This window comes from Oncorhynchus clarkii, chromosome 5 (assembly GCF_045791955.1).
Source record: "Oncorhynchus clarkii lewisi isolate Uvic-CL-2024 chromosome 5, UVic_Ocla_1.0, whole genome shotgun sequence".
In the NCBI taxonomy this organism is placed as follows: Eukaryota; Metazoa; Chordata; class Actinopteri; order Salmoniformes; family Salmonidae; genus Oncorhynchus; species Oncorhynchus clarkii.
The window spans coordinates 79,621,952-79,643,279 of NC_092151.1; the positions used below are offsets into that span (position 1 = coordinate 79,621,952).

Sequence of the window (21,328 nt, forward strand, 5' to 3'; positions counted from 1 at the left end):
TGATTGACCGAGTCGAAAGCCTTGGTCAGGTCGATGAAGACGGCTGCACAGTACTGTCTTTTATCGATGGTGGTTATGATATCGTTTAGTACCTTGAGCTTGGCTGAGGTGCACCCGTGACCAGCTCGGAAACCGGAGAAGGTACGGTGAGATTCGAAATGGTCAGTGATATGTTTATTAACTTGGCTTTCGAAGACTTTAGAAAGGCAGGGTAGGATAGAAATAGGTCTGTAACAGTTTGGGTCTAGAGTGTCACCCCCTTTGAAGAGGGGGATGACCGCGGCAGCTTTCCAATCTTTAGGCATCTTGGACGAAATGAAAGAGAGGTTGAACAGACTGGTAATAGGGGCTGCAACAATGGCGGCAGATAATTTTAGAAAGAGAGGGTCCAGATTGTCTAGCCCAGCTGATTTGTACAGGTCCAGGTTTTGCAGCTCTGTCAGAACATCTGCGATCTGGATTTGGGTGAAGGGGAAGCTAGTGAGGCTTGGGCAAGTAGCTGCGAGTGGTGCGGAGCTGTTGGTTTGGGTTGGGGTAGCCAGGAAGAAAGTTTGGCCAGCCGTAGAGAAATGCCTTTTGAAATGTTCAATTATCATAGATTTATCGGTGGTGACCTTGTCGCCAAGCCTCAGTGCAGTGGGCAGCTGGGAGGAGATGCTCTTGTTCTCCATGGACTTTACAGTGTCCCAAAACTTTTGGGAGTTAGAGCTACAGGATGCAAATTTCTGTTTGAAAAAGCTAGCCTTTGCTTTCCTGACTGACTGTGTATTGGTTCCTGACTTCCCTGAACAGTTGCATATCGCGGGGACTATTCGATGCTATTGCAGTCCGCCACAGGATGTTTTTGTGCTGGTCAAGGGCAGCCAGGTCTGGAGTGAACCAAGGGTTATATCTGTTCTTAGTTCTACATTTTTTGAAAGGGGCATGCTTATTTAAGATGGTTAGGAAATTACTTTTAAAGAACGACCAGGCATCCTCGACTGACGGGATGAGGTCAATATCCTTCCAGGATACCCGGGCCAGATTGATTAGAAAGGCCTGCTCGCAGCAGTGTTTTAGGGAGCGTTTGACAGTGATGAGGGGTGGTCGTTTGACCGGGGACCCATAGCGGATACAGGCAATGAGGCAGTGATCGCTGAGATCCTGATTGAAAACAGCAGAGGGGTATTTGGAGGGCATGTTGGTCAGGATAATATCTATGAGGGTGACCATGTTTACAGATTTAGGGTTGTACCTGGTGGTTTCCTTGATTATTTGTGTGAGATTGAGGGCATCTAGCTTAGATTGTAGGTCTGCTGGGGTGTTAAGCATATCCCAGTTTAGGTCACCTACCAGAATGAACTCTGAAGATAGATGGGGGGCAATCAATTCACATATGGTGTCCAGGGCACAGCTATATATGTATCCAGGGCACAGCTATATATGTGTCCAGGGCACAGCTATATATGTGTCCAGGGCAAGACGGTATATGTCTATATACAGTGTTGTAATGATGTGCAAATAGTTAAAGTACAAAAGCTAAAATAAATAAAACATAAATATGGGTTGTATTTACAATGGGGTTTGTTATTCACTGGTTGCCCTTTTCTTGTGGCAACAGGTCACACATATTACTGCTGTGATTGTACACTGTGGTATTTCACCCAATAGATTTTGGAGTTTATCAAAATTGGATTTGTTTTCGAATTCTTTGTGGGTCTGTGTAATCTGAGGGAAATATGTGTCTCCTATATGGTCATACATTTGGCAGGGGGTTAGGAAGTGCAGCTGTTTCCACCTCATTTCACTCTCTCTCTCTCACTCTCTCCAGGCCCGTTTGGAGATCAATGCTCTGAGAGATGTTGTAGCCTCCTACCTGTCATCTGAGAGCCAGTAAGACCCCAAAAACACTCCCTGATACTGTACTGTACTACATCACTACACACCTATGTATCACACGCACACCTACACTTCACACACACACTGTGCATACTACTGTATACATGTACATATGTTACAGAAACTACACAGTACTCTCACTGTCATTCCTGTAAGTCACATTAATCTTACCCACGCCTTCTACCAGCCACTCTAGTCTACATTACCTGGGGGTACTGTATATTGAAAAGGAAGCGAAAGCAGCACTCCAGCTAGTTTAATCTGTTTTTGTGTGATGGTATGTCTCCTCCTTTGTGTAGTAGAATGTTGGTGTGTGTTGTGTGGTGTGGTGTCAACTGTTTGTATCTTGTTTCAGCGCCAACTTCAAGCAGGCTCTGGAGGCCCTCCCCCAGTTACACAGTGGAGCAGACCAAAAGTAAGTCATTCATCAAGGGTAATACCGGTTCCATTTAAAATATGGAGCGAATTCAGTGCCAACTTCAAGCAGGCTCTGGAGGCCCTCCCCCAGTTACACAGTGGAGCAGACCAAAAGTAAGTCATTCATCAAGGGTAATACCTGTTCCATTTAAAATATGGAGAGATTTCAGTTCCATTTAAAATATGGAGAGATTTCAGTTCCATTTAAAATATGGAGAGATTTCAGTTCCATTTAAAATATGGAGAGATTTCACTTCCATTTAAAATATGGAGAGATTTCAGTTCCATTTAAAATATGGAGAGATTTCACTTCCATTTAAAATATGGAGAGATTTCACTTCCATTTAAAATATGGAGAGATTTCACTTCCATTTAAAATATGGAGAGATTTCACTTCCATTTAAAATATGGAGAGATTTCACTTCCATTTAAAATATGGAGAGATTTCACTGCCATTTAAAATATGGAGAGATTTCAGTTCCATTTAAAATATGGAGAGATTTCAGTTCCATTTAAAATATGGAGAGATTTCAGTTCCATTTAAAATATGGAGAGATTTCAGTTCCATTTAAAATATGGAGAGATTTCAGTTCCATTTAAAATATGGAGAGATTTCAGTTCCATTTAAAATATGGAGAGATTTCACTTCCATTTAAAATATGGAGAGATTTCACTTCCATTTAAAATATGGAGAGATTTCACTTCCATTTAAAATATGGAGAGATTTCACTTCCATTTAAAATATGGAGAGATTTCACTTCCATTTAAAATATGGAGAGATTTCACTTCCATTTAAAATATGGAGAGATTTCACTTCCATTTAAAATATGGAGAGATTTCACTTCCATTTAAAATATGGAGAGATTTCACTTCCATTTAAAATATGGAGAGAATTCAGTGTCAGCAGAAACTGTATTTGATTTCATTATTTTTGGATTTGTATTTAGATATTGAATTCATTATTTTTGAGTTTGTAATGGACAAATTGAGTCATTGAAATTCATAAATTGAACTTGAAACCGATTTAATTAATATTGCATTCAGTTTTAAAATTCAATTTAATTGAATATTAAAATTCTATATTTATATATTCAGTTTCAATATGGTAAATATTACATTCATTGCCCTGGTATCAAGTTTATAAACTAATTTCAAGTGTACCAAAGTTTCAAACATTCAACTTCTTAAATGCGTTTGGATTCAGTCTTCAAATTCAGTTCTCTACATTCAGATTCAAAACCAGAGATAACATCCTGGTCAGCAAGGAATGGTAGAAGAGAACAGATAGAATCTTTGTGTTAAACAGATTTCTGAAGTCAATGTGGCATTTTGAATACATTTTCTTCCTATGATTTTGGCTCTAGCGTTTGAACCGTTTGGGCTATGAGATATTATGACCCAATTCCTGAAAGCTCTCTGGAACACGGTTGTGTATTGCGTTCCCCTCTATGATGCTCAAAGGACTCGTTAGAAGGGAGTGTGACAAAAAATGCAATTTGGCCACAATAACAATATAATTGAATAGCCATGTCATAGCCCTTTGAAGTATAGCTTTTTCACTTTCTAATTAATCTTGCTCTTGTGACTGACTGGATTCGAACCGGGTCTCCTGCATGTCAAAAGACTGTGTTAGCTCACTTACACCAACATCTAATAGGCTAATTTCAGGCTCCAGGGATATTAGTGGTCAGAAATGCACTACATGACCAAAAGTCATGCTCTTCAAACATCTCATTCCAAAATCATGGGCATTAACATGGCGTTGGTCCCCCCTTTGCTGCTATAACAGCTTTCACTCTTCTGGCTCGCAGTCGCCGTTCCAATTCATCCCAAAGGTGTTCGTTGGGGTTGAGGGCAGGGCTCTGTGTAGGCCAGTCAAGTTTTTACACAACGATCTCGACAAGACATTTCTGTATGGACCTCGCTTTGTGCACAGGAACATTTTCATGCTGAAGCAGGAAAGGGTTTTCCCCAAACTGTTGCCACAAAGTTGGAAGCACATAATCATCTAGAATGTCATTGTATACTGTAGCGTTAAGATTTCTCTTCACTGGAACTAAGGGGCCTATCCCGAACTATGAAAAACAGCCATATACTATTATTCTTCCTCTACCAAACTTCACAGTTCGCACCATGCATTGGGGCAGGTAGCATTCTCCTGGAATCCGCCAAACCCAGATTTGTCCACTGGACTGCCAGATGGTGAAGCGTGATTCATCACAAAAGAGAACACATTTCCACTGCTCCAGAGTCCAATGGCGGCGAGCTTTACACCACTCCAGCCGATGCCTGGCTGCTCGGCCTTGGAAACCCATTTCATGAAGCTCCAGATGAACAGTTCCTGTGCTGACGTTGCTTCCAGAGGCAGTTTGGAATTCGGTAGTGAGTGTTGCAACTGAGGACAGACTATTTTTGTGCGCTACCCGCTTCAGCACTCAGTACAACGTAACTTTCAGGTCTCTTGAGAAGGTACTCATCATGCAAGAATGCTCCCCAAACCACCTGTTACACTTCACCCTCCCTTTGACCTCCTCGAAGAGACCCATTCAAGTCACATAACCAATACCTAGGTTTGCCAGAGACTTGAAACTAACAAGCTGTCATTGTAAATAAGATTGTGTTCTTAACTGACTTGCCTAGTTAAATAAAGGTAATGTAATGTAATATATATATATATATTACCTCTATTTAACTATATATATATATATATAAATATAATTTATATTTAAATAAACACAAACTAACACATGTCAAATTAACACGTCTTCAGGTCTCAGGCAAGTTTCTTATCCCATAAGCATGGATCGACAAACCACACTATTTTGATGAGTAACCTAGCTGGATCTTGAAGAGTTGTATTAGTGTAGCAGATGGGATCTGTGAAACTCACTCCTCAGCCAAAAGTGTCGCCCCGTGCGATATAGAATTTTTTTTTTTTCACCTTTATTTAATCAGGTAGGCCAGTTGAGAACAAGTTCTCATTTACAACTGCTACCTGGCCAAGATAAAGCAAAGTAGTGCGACAAAAACAACAACACAAAGTTACTCATGGGATAAACAAACACACAGTCAATAACATAATAGAAAAATCTATGTGCAGTGTGTGCAAATGTAGTAAGGTTAGGTAGGTAAGGTAATAAATAGACCATAGTGGCGAAATAATTACAATTTAGCATTAACACTGGAGTGATAGATGTTTCAGATGATGATGTGCAAGTAGAGATAATGGGGTGCAAAAGAGCAAATAAAAAAATAACAGTATGGGGATGAGGTAATTGGGTGTGCTATTTACAGATGGGGTGTGTACAGATGCAATCGGTAAGCTGCTTTGACAGCTGATGCTTAAAGTTAGTGAGGAAGATATAAGTCTCCAGCTTCAGTGATTTTTGCAATTCGTTCCAGTCATTAGCAGCAGAGAACTGGAAGGGAAGGCGGCCAGAGGAGGTGTTGGCTTTGGGGATGACCAGTGAAATATAGCTGCTGGAGCGCGTGCTACGGGTGGGTGCTGCTATGGTGACCAGTGAGCTGAGATAAGGCGGGGCTTTACCTAGCAGAGACTTGTAGATGACCTGGAGCCAGTGGGTTTGGCGATGAAAATGTAGCGAGGGCCAGCCAACGAGAGCATACAGGTCACAGTGATGGGTAGTATATGGTGCTTTGGTGACAAAACAGATGGCACTGTGATCGACTCCATCCAATTTGCTGAGTAGAGTGTTGGAGGCTATTTTATAAATGACATCACCGAAGTCAAGGATCGGTAGGATAGTCAGTTTTATGAGGGTATGTTTGGCAGCATGAGTGAAGGAGGCTTTGTTGCGAAATAGGAAGCCAATTCTAGATTACATTTTTGATTGGAGATGCTTAATGTGAGTCTGGAAGGAGAGTTTACAGTCTAACCAGACACCTAGGTATTTGTAGTTGTCCCCATATTCTAAGCCAGATCCGTCCAGAGTAGGTATGCTAGGCAGGCGGGAAGGTACAGGCCGCAATCGGTTGAAGAGCATGCATTTAGTTTTGCTAGCATTTAAGAGCAGTTGGAGGCCACGGAAGGAGTGTTGTATGACATTGAAGCTCGTTTGGAAGTTTGTTAACACAGTGTCCAAGGAAGGGCCAGATGTATACAGAATGGTGTCGTCTGCGTAGAGGTCGATCAGAGAGTCACCAGCAGCAAGAGCAACATCATTGATATATACAGAGAAAAGAGTCAGCCCGAGAATTGAACCCTGTGGCACCCCCATAGAGACTGCCAGAGGTCCGGACAACAGGCCCTCCAATTTTACACACTGAACTCTATCTGAGAAGTAGCTGGTGAACCAGGCGAAGCAGTCATTTGAGAAACCAAGGCTATTGAGTCTGCCGATAAGAATGCAGTGATTGTCAGAGTCGAAAGCCTTGGCAAGGTCGATGAAGACGGCTGCACAGTGCTGTCTTTTATCTATGGTGGTTATGATATTGTTTAGGACCTTGAGCGTGGCTGAGGTGCACCCATGACCAGCTCGGAAACCAGATGGCATAGCGGAGATGGTACGGTGGGATTCGAAATGCTCGGTGATCTGTTTATTAACTTGGCTTTCGAAGACTTTAGAAAGGCAGGGCAGGATGGATATAGGTCTGTAACAGTTTGGGTCTAGACTGTCTCCCCCTTTGAAGAGGGGGATGACTGCGGCCGTTTCCATACTTTAGGAATCTCAGACGATACGGAAGAGAGGTTGAACAGGCTAGTAATTGGGGTTGCAATAATGGCGGCAGATACTTTTAGGAAGAGGGTCCAGATTGTCAGATTTTGCAGCTCCTTCAGAACATCAGCTATCTGGATTTGGGTGAAGGAGAAGCGGGTTGGGGGGGGAGCTTGGGCAAGTTGCTGCAGGGGGTGCTGAGATGTTGGCCGGGGTAGGGGTAGCCAGGTGGAAAGCATGGCCAGCCGTAGAAAAATGCTTATTGAAATTCTCGATTATCATAGATTTATTGGTGGTGACAGCGTTTCCTAGCCTCAGTGCAATGGCCAGCTGGGAGGAGGTTCTCCATGGACTTTACAGTGTCCCAAAACCTTTTGGAATTAGTGCTACAGGATGTAAATTTATGTTTGAAAAAGCTAGCCATAGCTTTCCGAACTGACTTTGTATATTGTTTCCTGACTTCCCTGAAAAGTTGTGTGTCGCGGGGGCTATTCGATGTTAATGCAGTACGCTACAGGATGTTTTTGTGCTGGTCAAGGGCAGTCAAGTCTGGAGTGAACCAAGGGCTGTATCTGTTCTCAGTTCTACATTTTTTGAATGGGCATGCTTATTTAAGATGATGAGGAAAGCACTTTTAAAGAACAACCAGGCATCCTCTACTGACTTGAAGTGAAGTGTTTTAGGGAGCGTTTGACAGTGATGAGGAGTGGTCGTTTGACTGCTGGCCCATTGCGGACGCAGGCAATGAGGCAGTGATCGCTGAGATCCTGGTTGAAGACAACAGAGCTGCATTTGGAGGGCAGGTTGTTTAGGATGATATCTATGAGGGTGCCCATGTTTACGGGTTTAGGGTTGTACCTGGTAGGTTCCTTGATAATTTGTTTGAGATAGAGGACATCTAGCTTAGATAGTAGGATGGCCGGGGTGCTAAACATTTCCCAGTTTAGGTCACCTAACAGTACGAACTCTGAAGATATATGGGGGGCAATCCATTCACATATGGTGTCCAGAGCACATCTGGGGGCTGAGGGGGGTCTATAACACGCGGCAACAATGAGAGACTTATTTCTGGAAAGGTGGATTTTTAAAAGTAGAAGCTTGAATTGTTTGGGCACAGACCTGGATAGCATGACAGAACGCTGCAGGCTATCTCTGCAGTAGATTGCAATTCTGTACAAACAAGTATATGGTAGGATGAGAGTACAGTGGGGGTAAACCTAGGCATTGAGTGACTATGAGAGAGTTTTCATCTCTAGAGACATCAGCTCAGCCAGGTGAGGTCTCCCCATTTGTGGGGATATGTGACAAAAGAGCTATCTAAGGCATGTTGAGCGGGACTGGGGGCTCTACAGTGAAATAAAATAATAACTATCCAAAACAGCAGAAGACAAGGCATATTGACATTAGAGAGAGGCAAGTGTAGCGAAGTGACCATAGGGTCCAATGAGCAGCAATAGGTGAGTCCGGGAGCCGTTTGGTAGTCGCTACTATGCTAGGCGAGCGGGAGGCACGGCATTTAGAAAGCTAGCGTGCCGTTGCTAGCAGATGGGTGTTTCGGCGACATCGCAACGGAAAAGCCTGTTGAAACCACATCGGACGATTACGTCGGCAGACCAGTCGTGAAGGACCAGTGGGGCTCCGTGTCATCAATAAAGGGTCCAGGCCAATTGGCAGAAGAGGTATTGTAGCCCACGAATTAGCGAGTATACCTATTCGGCTAGCCAGGAGATGGGCCTAGCTCGAGGCTAGTTCAAGGATAGCTCAAGGCTAACTGGTGCTTGCTTCGGGACAGAGGCGTTAGCCAGCAATAGCCACTTGGTTGTAGCTAGCTAGCTGCGATGATCCAGTGTAATGGCCCAGAGCTTGCGGCAGGAATCTGGTGATGTGGTGGAGAAAAGCAGTCTGATATGCTCTGGGTTGATATCGCGCTGTGCAGACTGGCAGGTATTGACCGAGCTAAAGCTGGCTGGTGTCCGGGCTAAAGGTGAAGGGCTAGCCGTGGCCAACAGTGACTAGTAGCTAGTTAGCTGGCTAGCTTCTGATTGAGGTTCCAGTTATAATGTCTAAAAATAGCAGATCTGTAACACACTGGGTGAGGCGGGTTGCAGGAAAGTATATTTAGATCGTAGGCGGAACGTGAGATTAAAATATATACAAAAAATAACTGATAAAATGACTATTTACATGTGACAAGACAAACACACATCCGATTGCTACGCCATCTTGGATACATAGCGCGATGGGTTGGTATGCTACAGGAAGGTGGTCGTGTGTGTTTTCGAGGTCGAAGTCCTGAGTTTGAGTTTCCTTATGAGCTGAATCAGGGGGACGTGGTACTCGCTAATCAAGCTAGACTGTGATCTACAGTTGCGCTTAGCCCAACCGCTCAGCCCAACTGCAGTTGAAGAAGGCCTTTTTCAATAGTGCGGTGGGTTGGAATGCTTCAGGAGGGCGGTCACGTGTGTTTGCGAGGCAGAGGTCCTGAGTTCAAGTCTCTGTATAAGCTGAATCAGGGGGAATCAGTACTTGCTAAGCAAGCGGCCTCTACATTAACTTCCTGATCGCTTCCCTAAGGGCTTAAGCACATTTTTGTATTGTTTTATTTAACCTTGATTTAAGCAGGGAAATCTCATTGAGACCAAGGCCTCTTTTCCAAGGAAGCCCTGCATGTACACAATCCGACTGATTTGCAATATTTACAAATACAAAATACTCTATCATCAACTTACAAATCGCAATTATAAAAAACAAGGCTGTGGCCATTGATCTGACTTTTTCAGGTTCTGACTTCAAGGATCACGTTCTGCGCATGTGTAAAATGCAGGGCACCCTTTTACCTGCAGAGAACAGGCTACCCAGACGAAAGGTGCTCGTTTGATTCAGTTAGATCAAGTAGAATCAATGTCTGCAAGATCACAATGTTCACAGTATTCTACATAACAGAACCAAATATAATAGTATAGTTTAATGTTACTGTAAGACGAAAACACCAATTGTGAATTATAATTCTTCAAGTTTTACCCATAGTAGCCATTTGATCTCATCAGTTTCATGGGGATATGCTTTTAGATCTTGCGTTATACAGTGTTGGTTCAAAGTAATCTACACTGTTGTTTTGAATGATGTACCGTGAGCGAATTTAACCTCTAGTGACTCCCCATCCCGCATGAGGGAGCGTAATCATCGACTGACACTAATTAGCATAACGCAACGGACATAAATATTCCTAGAAAATATTCCTATTCATGAAAATCACAAGTGAAATATATTGAGACACAGCTTAGCCTTTTGTTAATCACCCTGTCATCTCAGATTTTCAAAATATGCTTTACAGCCAAAGCTAGACAAGCATTTGTGTAAGTTTATCGATAGCCTAGCATAGCATTTTGTCCAGCTAGCAGCAGGTAACTTGGTAACGGAAATCAGAAAAGCAATCAAATTAAATCGTTTACCTTTGATGAGCTTCGGATGTTTTCACTCATGAGACTCCCAGTTAGATAGCCAATGTTCCTTTTTTCCAAAAATATTATTTTTGTAGGCGAAATAGCTCCATTTGTTCTTCACGTTGGGCTGAGAAATCGCCCGGAAATTGCAGTCACGAAAACGGCGAAAAAATATTCCAAATTAGCTCCATAATATCGATAGAAACATGGCAAACTGTGTTTTTCAAATATCTATTTGATAATATATCCACCGGGACAATTCGTTTTTCAGTAGGACCGATTGGAATAATGGCTACCTATTTTACGCGAGAATCACTCTGGGAGCATCAGGTGACCACTTGCGCAATGTAGCTGCTTACGGGTATTCTTCAACATAAATGCGTAAAACTACGTCACAATGCTGTAGACACCTTGGGGAATACGGAGAAAAAGTAATCTGGTTGATAGCCCATTCACTGCTCAATAGGGACGCAATGGAACGCAGCGCTTTCAAAACATGAGGAACTTCCGGATTGGATTTTTCTCAGGCTTTCGCCTGCAACATCAGTTCTGTTATACTCACAGACAATATTTTTACAGTTTTGGAAACTTTAGAGTGTTTTCTATCCTAAGCTGTCAATTATATGCATATTTTATCATCTTGTCCTGACAAAATATCCCGTTTACTACGGGAACGTTATTTTTCCAAAAATGAAAATACTGCCCCCTAGTCACAAATTAAGAGCAGATGTGTTAGTAACAAAGTAGCCTACCTTTGTACTCTAGAAGTCGGAAGTTTACATAGACTTAGGTTGGAGTCATTAAAACTTGTTTTTCAACCAATCCACAAATGTCTTGTTAACAAACTTTAGTTTTGGCAAGTCGGTTAGGACATCTACTTTGTGCATGACACAAGTAATTTTTCCAACAATTGTTTACACACAAATTATTTCACTTATAATTCACTGTATCACAATTCCAGTGGGTCAGAAGTTTACATACACTAAGTGCCTTTAAACAGCTTGGATAAAAAGATTGGGGGGGGCTGTTTTGTTAGACTTTAGTGTGGCTTTTGACATTATCGATCATCATCTGCTGCTGGAAAAATGTATGTGTTATGGCTTTACACCCCCTACTATATTGTGGGTAAAGAGTTACCAGTCTAACAGAACACAGAGGGTGTTCTTTAATGGAAGCCTCCCCAACATAATCCAGGTTAAATCAGAAATTCCCCAGGGCAGCTGTTTAGGCCCCTTACTTTTTTCAATCTTGGCTAATGACATGCCACTGCTTTGAATAAAGCCAGTGTGTCTATGTATGCGGATGACTCAACACTATACACATCAGCTACCACAGTGACTGAAATTACTGCAACACTTAACAAAGAGCTGCAGTTAGTTTCAGAATGGGTGGCAAGGAATACGTTTCAACCTAAATCTTTCAAAAACTAAAAGCATTGTATTTGGAACAAATATAGAAGTACACCTTATGGAATGGCAGGGACTGTGAAGGCAGGGACTGTGAAGTGACACAGACACGCATACACATACACGTACATTGTAATATTGTTGTGTAGTGGTATCATACATTTTGTGTTGTGGATATGTGGTGGTGTGACAGTGTTATATGATGTACTGTTTTAACGTTTGTTTAATGTGTAATACAAGTCTTAATGTGTTTGGAGTAGCTGTTGCCTTGGAAGCAGCTAATGGGGATCCCTAATAAAATACAAATACAAATAGTTTATTAATTTGATACACAGATAATGACTGCAATATTTACCATATTGAAGCAGAATGCATAAATATTAAAGATGCACTATGCAGATATCGCTCTGACATTTCCTGGATGCTGAAATACTAATAGTTCGCCTAATTTCAGTTTGACAAAACAAGCAAGTATAGTGTAGAGAGTCATTGTACCATCTAAAGCGCTGTGAAATATCTTTTCCATAACCAACAATATTGTATTTTCAACTGTTTGAAGCTGGTGCACAAAACCATAAGTAAAATACGCAAAAATGAAACAGGAAGCATAGAAAAAACGCACATGAAACCGATCTACCGCTTCTTAGACTTGCTTTGAATGAGAATGATCTATAACTCACATGTCTATGTAAATTTGGTCGGGTCGCCTAAAAAGATCGCCCAAATACAAAAGTTTGAAATAACACATATGGAATCATGTAGTAACCAAAAAAGTGTTAAACAAATCAAAATATATTTTATATTTGAAATTCTTCAAAGTAGCCACCCTTTGCATTGATGACCGCTTTGCTCACTCCTGGCATTCTCTCAACCAGCTCTATGAGGTAGAATGCATTTCAATTAACAGGTGTGCCTTGTTAAAAGTTAATTTCCTTCTTAATGCGTTTGAGCCAATCAGTTGTGTTGTGATGAGGTAGGGGAGGTATACAGAAGGTAGCCCTATTTGGTAAAAGACCAAGACCATATTATGGCAAGAACAGAGCAAATAAGCAAAGAGAAATGACAGTCCATCATTACTTTAAGACATGAAGGTCAGTCAATCCAGAACATTTCAAGAACTTTAAAAGAACCCATCAAGCGCTGTGATGAAACTGGCTCTCATGAGGACTGCCACAGGAAAGGAAGACCCAGTGTTACCTTTGTTGCAAAGGATACGTTCAGCCTCAGAAATTGCAGCCCAAATAAATGCTTCACAGAGGTCAAGTAACAGACATCTCAACATCAACTGTTCAGGGGGAGACTGCGTGAATCAGGCCTTCATGGTAGAATTGCTGCCAAGAAACCATTACTAAAGGACACCAATAATAAGAAGAGACTGGCTTGGGCCAAAAACACGAGCAATGGACATTAGACTGGTGGAAATTTGTCCTTTTGGTCTGAGTCCAAATTTGAGATTTTTGGTTCCAACCACCGTGTCTTTGTGAGACGCAGAGAAGGTGAACGGATTATCTCCACATGTGTGGTTCCCACCGTGAAGCATGGAGGGGGAGGTGTGATGGTGTGGGCCTGCTTTGCTGGTGACACTGTTTGGGATTTATTTAGAATTCAAGGCACACTTAACCAGCATGGCTACCACAGAATTCTGCAATGATGCCCATTCCATGTGGTTTGGCTTAGTGGGTCTATCATTTGTTTTTCAACAGGAAAATGACCCAACACACCTCCAGGCTGTGTAAGGATGTTTTGACCAACAAGGAGTGTGATGGAGTGCGGCATCACCCGACCTCAACCTAATTGAGATGGTTTGGGATGAGTGGGACCGCAGAGTGAAGGAAAAGCAGCCAACAAGTGCTCAGCATATGTGGGAACTCCTGTTGGAAAAGCATTCCAGGTGAAGCTGGTTGAGAGAATGCCAAGCGTGTGCAAATCTGTCATCAAGGCAAAGGGTGGCTACTTTGAAGAATCTAAAATGTTAAATATATTTAGATTTGTTGAACACTTTGGTGACTACATGATTCCATATGTGTTATTTAATAATTTTGATATCTTCATTATTATTCTACAATGTAGAAAATAGTTTAAAAAACTTGAATGAATAGGTGTGTCCAAACTTTTGACTGGTACTGTACATATTGCAGCTTTAAATTTGAATATTCAATCAAATTGAAATATAATTTTAAAACCGAATGCAATTTTCAGTCAATTCAGTTTCAGATCCTGAAATAGAAGTTTAATTTATGAATTCAATTATGCAATTTGTGCATTACAAATTCAAAAATATTGAATTCAAAAACAGTTTTGGTTGGTACTGAAATCTCTCCAGTTACACCCTCATTTAATATCATGATTCTACCTCTTTCTTTCGTTGCTTCCATCTCTTTTTTTTTCGTTCTTTCTCTCTGTCTCTCTCTGTCTCTGTAGGTTTCTCGAGGAGTTGCTAAATAGGTTTAAGAGCAGTATGCAGCTCCAACTCACCTGTTTCCAGCCCTCTAATGTCCAGCCTGTCAAGAGATGAGCCAAATGTATTTTTGATGGGAAGACCCAGAGTAATTACATGGTTAATGTGGGCAGCCCCTCTACTGTAGAATCATGCTAATTATAATATTGTTACAGGGCCGCTCATCTAGCAATCAGCATCCAGTCCCTTTTGGCTAGTCTGGTTTTAGAGGCAGGACTGTCTCTACTCTCTCCTGCTAAGAAATATGTCAGAGCCAGCCAACAGCTCTCTGAATGTTCATAAAGAAACTGCAGGTGTGTCATTATGTGTTATATGTGGAATTTGTGTGAAAATGTTTCAGTGCTGTTCTGTCCTCAAATTAAAAGACCTGCCAATTAAAATACACATTTAAATTGATTCTGTTCTTGTGACCTGTCACTTTTCACCTTATCACTGTAACATACTAGCTTATTGAATGGTTTATTACACATTGCTGCCATTGTCATATCTACTCACACCCTACCCAACCCCTCATTCAGACCATACAGTGTCCTTGACCTTGATTAGGCTTGTCCCATAGAAGGTTGTGCAGAGACAGTGAATGAGTGAACGTTAGAGAGACATCTCTGTCCCATAGACGGTAGAACCCCAGCCATAGATTTGCCACTGCACATAGTCTAGCACTAGTATAGGGTAGGGCCAGTTAGACAGGGATGGGGTGTTAGTAGAGTGGGGTAGGGTAGGAAGTTGTGAACCGTTCTGCAAGATAGACAGCAAGAGGAGTGGTCTATGCTAACTCCATACTGGCTGTAAAAAATATAGGACAGATTTGGTTGTAGGTGGATGGTTGCGGTTTTGCAGTATTTATGTGGTCGTATGTTTTAACCTTTATTTAACTAAGCAAGTCAGTTGAGAACAAATTCTTATTTACAATGACGGCCTACACCGGCCAAACTCAGACGACGCTGGGCCAATTGTGCGCCGCCCTATGTGACTCCCAATCACGACTAGTTGTTATACAGCTTGAATGTCAGACATTGTAGTAGTAGATACAGTGGGGCAAAAAAGTATTTAGTCAGCCACCAATGGTGCAAGTTCTCCCACTTAAAAAGATGAGAGAGGCCTGTAATTTTCATCATAGGTACACTTCAACTATGACAGACAAATTAGAAAAAAAATCCAGAAAATCACATTGTAGGATTTTTAATGAATTTATTAGCAAATTATGGTGGAAAATAAGTATTTGGTCACCTACAAACAAGTATTTCTGGCTCTCACACACCTGTAACTTCTTCTTTCAGAGGCTCCTCTGTCCTCCACTCGTTACCTGTATTAATGGCACCTGTTTGAACTTGTTATCAGTATAAAAGACACCTGTCCACAACCTCAAACAGTCACACTCCAAACTCCACTATGGCCAAGACCAAAGAGCTGTCAAAGGACACCAGAAACAAAATTGTAGACCTGCACCAGGCTGTGAAGACTGAATCTACAATAGGTAAGCAGCTTGGTTTGAAGAAATCAACTGTGGGAGCAATTATTAGGAAATGGAAGACATACAAGACCACTGATAATCTCCCTCGATCTGGGGCTCCACGCAAGATCTCACCCCGTGGGGTCAAATGATGGTGGAAAATAAGTATTTGGTCAATAACAAAAGTTTATCTCAATACTTTGTTATATACCCTTTGTTGGCAATGACAGAGGTCAAACGTTTTCTGTAAGTCTTCACAAGGTTTTCACACACTGTTGCTGGTATTTTGGCCCATTCCTCCATGCAGATCTCCTCTAGAGCAGTGATGTTTTGGGGCTGTTGCTGGGCAACACGGACTTTCAACTCCCTCCAAAGATTTTCTATGGGGTTGAGATCTGGAGACTGGCTAGGCCACTTCAGGACCTTGAAATGCTTCTTACGAAGCCACTCCTTCATTGCCCGGGCGGTGTGTTTGGGATCATTGTCATGCTGGAAGACCCAGCCACGTTTCATCTTCAATGCCCTTGCTGATGGAAGGAGGTTTTCACTCAAAATCTCACGATACATGGCCCCATTCATTCTTTCCTTTACCTGGATCAGTCGTCCTGGTCCCTTTGCAGAAAAACAGCCCCAAAGCATGATGTTACCACCCCCATGCTTCACAGTAGGTATGGTGTTCTTTGGATGCAACTCAGCATTCTTTGTCCTCCAAACACGACGAGTTGAGTTTTTACCAAAAAGTTATATTTTGGTTTCATCTGACCATATGACATTCTCCCAATCTTCTGGATCATCCAAATGCTCTCTAGCAAACTTCAGACGGGCCTGGACATGTACTGGCTTAAGCAGGGGGACACGTCTGGCACTGCAGGATTTGAGTCCCTGGCGGCGTAGTGTGTTACTGATGGTAGGCTTTGTTACTTTGGTCCCAGCTCTCTGCAGGTCATTCACTAGGTCCCCCCGTGTGGTTCTAGGATTTTTGCTCACCGTTCTTGTGATCATTTTGACCCCACGGGGTGAGATCTTGCGTGGAGCCCCAGATCGAGGGAGATTATCAGTGGTCTTGTATGTCTTCCATTTCCTAATAATTGCTCCCACAGTTGATTTCTTCAAACCAAGCTGCTTACCTATTGTAGATTCAGTCTTCACAGCCTGGTGCAGGTCTACAATTTTGTTTCTGGTGTCCTTTGACAGCTCTTTGGTCTTGGCCATAGTGGAGTTTGGAGTGTGACTGTTTGAGGTTGTGGACAGGTGTCTTTTATACTGATAACAAGTTCAAACAGGTGCCATTAATACAGGTAACGAGTGGAGGACAGAGGAGCCTCTGAAAGAAGAAGTTACAGGTGTGTGAGAGCCAGAAATACTTGTTTGTAGGTGACCAAATACTTATTTTCCACCATAATTTGCTAATAAATTAATTAAAAATCCTACAATGTGATTTTCTGGATTTTTTTTCTCATTTTGTCTGTCATAGTTGAAGTGTACCTATGATGAAAATTACAGGCCTCTCTCATCTTTTTAAGTGGGAGAACTTGCACAATTGGTGGCTGACTAAATACTTTTTTGCCCCACTGTACATGCTGCCACACCCTTGACTCTCATGAGTTGTGCCATGGGGTTAGCTCAGGGGGTTTTACCACAACAGATAGTATCATTTTACACACATTCACGAGTGATTATGAAAACATCACTCATTACCAGACAACTCAGCACAAAACTCAATCGGGACTTGAATAGCCTACCAGCAATAACCTACACTACAAAAGAATGCGGACACCTGCTTGTCGAACATCTCATTCCAAAATCATGGGCATTAATATGGAGTTGGTCCCCCTTTGCTGCTGTAAACGCCTCCGCTCTTCTGGGAGGCTTTCTACTAGATGTTGGAACATTGCTGTGGGAACTGGCTTCCATTCAGCCACGAGCATTAGTGAGGTCGGGCACTGATGTTGGGTGATTAAGCCTGGCTCGCAAAAACATTTCTGTATGGACCTTGCTTTGCGCCCTGGAGCATTGTCATACGGAAACAGGAAAGGACCTTCCCCAAACTGTTGCCACAAAGTTTGAACTAAGGGGCCTAGCCTGAACCATGAAAAACATCCCCAGACCATTATTTCTCCTCCATCAAACTTTACAGTTGGCACTTCACTGGGGCAGGTAGCGTTCTCCTGGCATCCGCCAAACACAGATTCGTCTGTCGGACTGCCAGATGGTGAAGCGTGATTCATCACTCCAGAGAACACGTTTCCACTGCTCCAGAGTCCAATAGCGGCAAGCTTGGCATTGCGCATGGTGATCTTAGGCTTGTGTCTGGCTGCTCAGCCATGATAACCCATTTCATGAAGCTCCCGACGAACAGTTATTCTACTGAATTTGCTTCCAGAGACAGTTTGGAACTCGATAGTGAGTGTTGCAACCAAGGACAGATGATTTTGACAAGCTTCAGCACTTGCTGGTACCGTTCTGTGAGCTTGTGTGGCCTACCACTTTGCAGCTGAGCCGTTATTACTCCTAGACTTTTTCACTTTTTCACAATAACAGCACTTACAGTTGACCAGGGCAGCTCTAGCAGGGCAGACATGTTACGAACTGACTTGTTGGAAAAGTAGCATCCTATGACGGTGCCACATTGAAAGTCAATGAGCTCTTCAGTACAGGCCAATCTCCTGTAGTGTTTGTCTACGGAGATTGCATGGCTCTGCACTCATTTTTATACACCTGTCAGCATGGGTGTGGCTGAAATAGCCGAATCCAAGAATTTAGCCACTAATCTAACCAAAAATTATAATAAAATATGAGATTGAAATGTTCTTATCGACAAAACAAACCCAAAAATGTGCTAATCTTCTCATTGCCACTATCAACTGATCGAGAAAAAGCAAAGCCAAATTGCATCATGTGAGCTACATTATCAACAGCAGCACCATAACCCCATGCCAGGCAGGGGAAATTTCATCAGCACCATAACCCCAGGCCAGGCAGGGGACATTTCATCAGCAGAACCATAACCCCAGGCAGGGGACATGATCATCAGCAGCACCATACACCCAGGCTGGGGACATTATCATCAGCAGAACCATAACCCCAGGCAGGGGACATGATCATCAGCAGCACCATACACCCAGGCCAGGCAGGGGACATTATCATCAGCAGAACTATAACCCCAGGCCAGGCAGGGGACATTATCATCAGCAGAACCATAACCCCAGGCCAGTCAGGGGACATTTCATCAGCAGCACCATAACCCCAGGCAGGGGACATTATCATCAGCAGAACCATAACCCCAGGCCAGGCAGGGGACATTTCATCAGCAGCACCATAACCCCAGGCAGGGGACATGATCATCAGCAGCACTATAACCCCAGGCCAGGCAGGGGACATTATCATCAGCAGAACCATAACCCCAGGCCAGGCAGGGGACATTATCATCAGCAGAACCATAACCCCAGGCCAGGCAGGGGACATTATCATCAGCAGAACCATAACCCCAGGCCAGGCAGGGGACATTATCATCAGCAGAACCATAACCCCAGGCCAGGCAGGGGACATTATCATCAGCAGAACCATAACCCCAGGCCAGGCAGGGGACATTATCATCAGCAGAACCATAACCCCAGGCCAGGCAGGGGACATTATCATCAGCAGAACCATAACCCCAGGCCAGGCAGGGGACATTATCATCAGCAGAACCATAACCTCAGGCGAGGCAGGGGACATTATCATCAGCAGAACCATAACCCCAGGCCAGGCAGGGGACATTATCATCAGCAGAACCATAACCTCAGGCGAGGCAGGGGACATTATCATCAGCAGAACCATAACCTCAGGCGAGGCAGGGGACATTATCATCAGCAGAACCATAACCTCAGGCGAGGCAGGGGACATTATCATCAGCAGAACCATAACCTCAGGCGAGGCAGGGGACATTATCATCAGCAGAACCATAACCTCAGGCGAGGCAGGGGACATTATCATCAGCAGAACCATAACCTCAGGCGAGGCAGGGGACATTATCATCAGCAGAACCATAACCTCAGGCGAGGCAGGGGACATTATCATCAGCAGAACCATAACCTCAGGCGAGGCAGGGGACATTATCATCAGCAGAACCATAACCTCAGGCGAGGCAGGGGACATTATCATCAGCAGAACCATAACCTCAGGCGAGGCAGGGGAAAAGCCATTTAGACTGCGGTTGTTTTGATTCTCTCTTCTTTCTGGTCTGTTCTAAACTTAGCTCTCTATGTGGAGTGTCCACCCACGGATTCATTCACATCAGCAGTATGTTCAAAGCCCTCAGGTCTCATCCTTCCACAACCGGTACTGTTTACAGCCAGAGACGCGAGGTGGGGAGGGGAGTTTTTACACCACACTTCTGTTCCATTTTGGACGCAGGTGAAAACATGTTTACATCAATCAAGGTGGATTCTTTGAAATAGGTGTTTTTGGTAATAAGGCTGTAATGGGAAGAACACAGGTTACATAGGGATTGTGTAGGTAGGTGGTGTAACAAATGGTCAGACAAGTTCATTTATTTTCTTTGATCATTCTTATCAGACATCTTATAAACCTGTTGTATGGTGTCTCATCCTTAAGGGTGGTTCAACTCTGTCCTTCTTTACAATGGTACACCTGTTCACTAATGGTTGTTTTACATATCAGTGTAATTTAGAATACTTTTTAATCTATAACCGTTTCCCCCAAAAAATATAATACATTGTTACTATTACATATATTACAGCATATTACAATTGAAAGTACTACCCAGTCTTATTTACTTTATCAGTACTACCCAGTCTTGTTTACTCTATCAGTCAGCCAGTGATTGAGAATTCTACTCAGGGTTTTTCACTGTTCTTCCATGGAAATTGAAATGTAGTCAGCGCATGTAGAGGCACCCCAGGAAACACTTGTATCAGTTCTAAACGCTAAGGCTCTTAGGGCCCCGTTGGGGTGGAAAGAGTGGCCAACCTCTTCCTCTTCCCCTGGTGATGTCATCACACATTGTTTATGACAGCGTTCTCCTGTGAGTGTGTTTGATTAACCAGCGTCATCCTGCATCTGAACCAGGCTTCCTGTAAACAGACGCACAAAAGCACACACACACACACGTAAACACATGCACACATCCGAAGGATGTCACTTCACCACAAATCCCTTGTCTAACATGAGCCCTCTAGCTATTTGATTGAGTGTCTATGTATGTCTCCAAAAATGCACAATTTTTGCGTTGGTACAATTTTTTATTTTTCTATTACAGAACATGTTCCGTATGTATGACAGACTGAGCTTATTGAAGGGTTCAGCATGCTAGTCAGTGTTTCAGTGTGGTCCAATCTCACTGAGTTTATCGAAGATTCAGCATGCTAGTCAGTGTTTCAGTGTGGTCCAATCTCACTGAGTTTATCGAAGATTCAGCATGCTAGTCAGTGTTTCAGTGTGGTCCAATCTCACTGAGTTTATCGAAGATTCAGCATGCTAGTCAGTGTTTCAGTGTGGTCCAATCTCACTGAGTTTATCGAAGATTCAGCATGCTAGTCAGTGTTTCAGTGTGGTCCAATCTCACTGAGTTTATCGAAGATTCAGCATGCTAGTCA

At 42.8% G+C, this 21,328-nt stretch overlaps 1 protein-coding gene across 5 annotated transcripts in view; it reads left to right on the forward strand.

Annotated features, from left to right (window-relative positions):
- The window catches only part of LOC139409418 (exocyst complex component 2-like), a 96,231-nt gene extending 81,557 nt beyond the window's left edge, over positions 1 to 14,674 (forward strand). For all 5 annotated transcript variants that reach the window (XM_071154556.1, XM_071154558.1, XM_071154557.1 and 2 more), the window contains 3 exons: positions 1,811 to 1,872; positions 2,234 to 2,293; positions 14,242 to 14,674. In XM_071154556.1, the coding sequence (XP_071010657.1) occupies positions 1,811 to 1,872; positions 2,234 to 2,293; positions 14,242 to 14,335 (216 nt within the window). In that variant the 3' untranslated portion in view covers positions 14,336 to 14,674. The remainder of the gene's footprint in view (positions 1 to 1,810; positions 1,873 to 2,233; positions 2,294 to 14,241) is intronic.
- Positions 14,675 to 21,328: the final 6,654 nt, after the last annotated feature.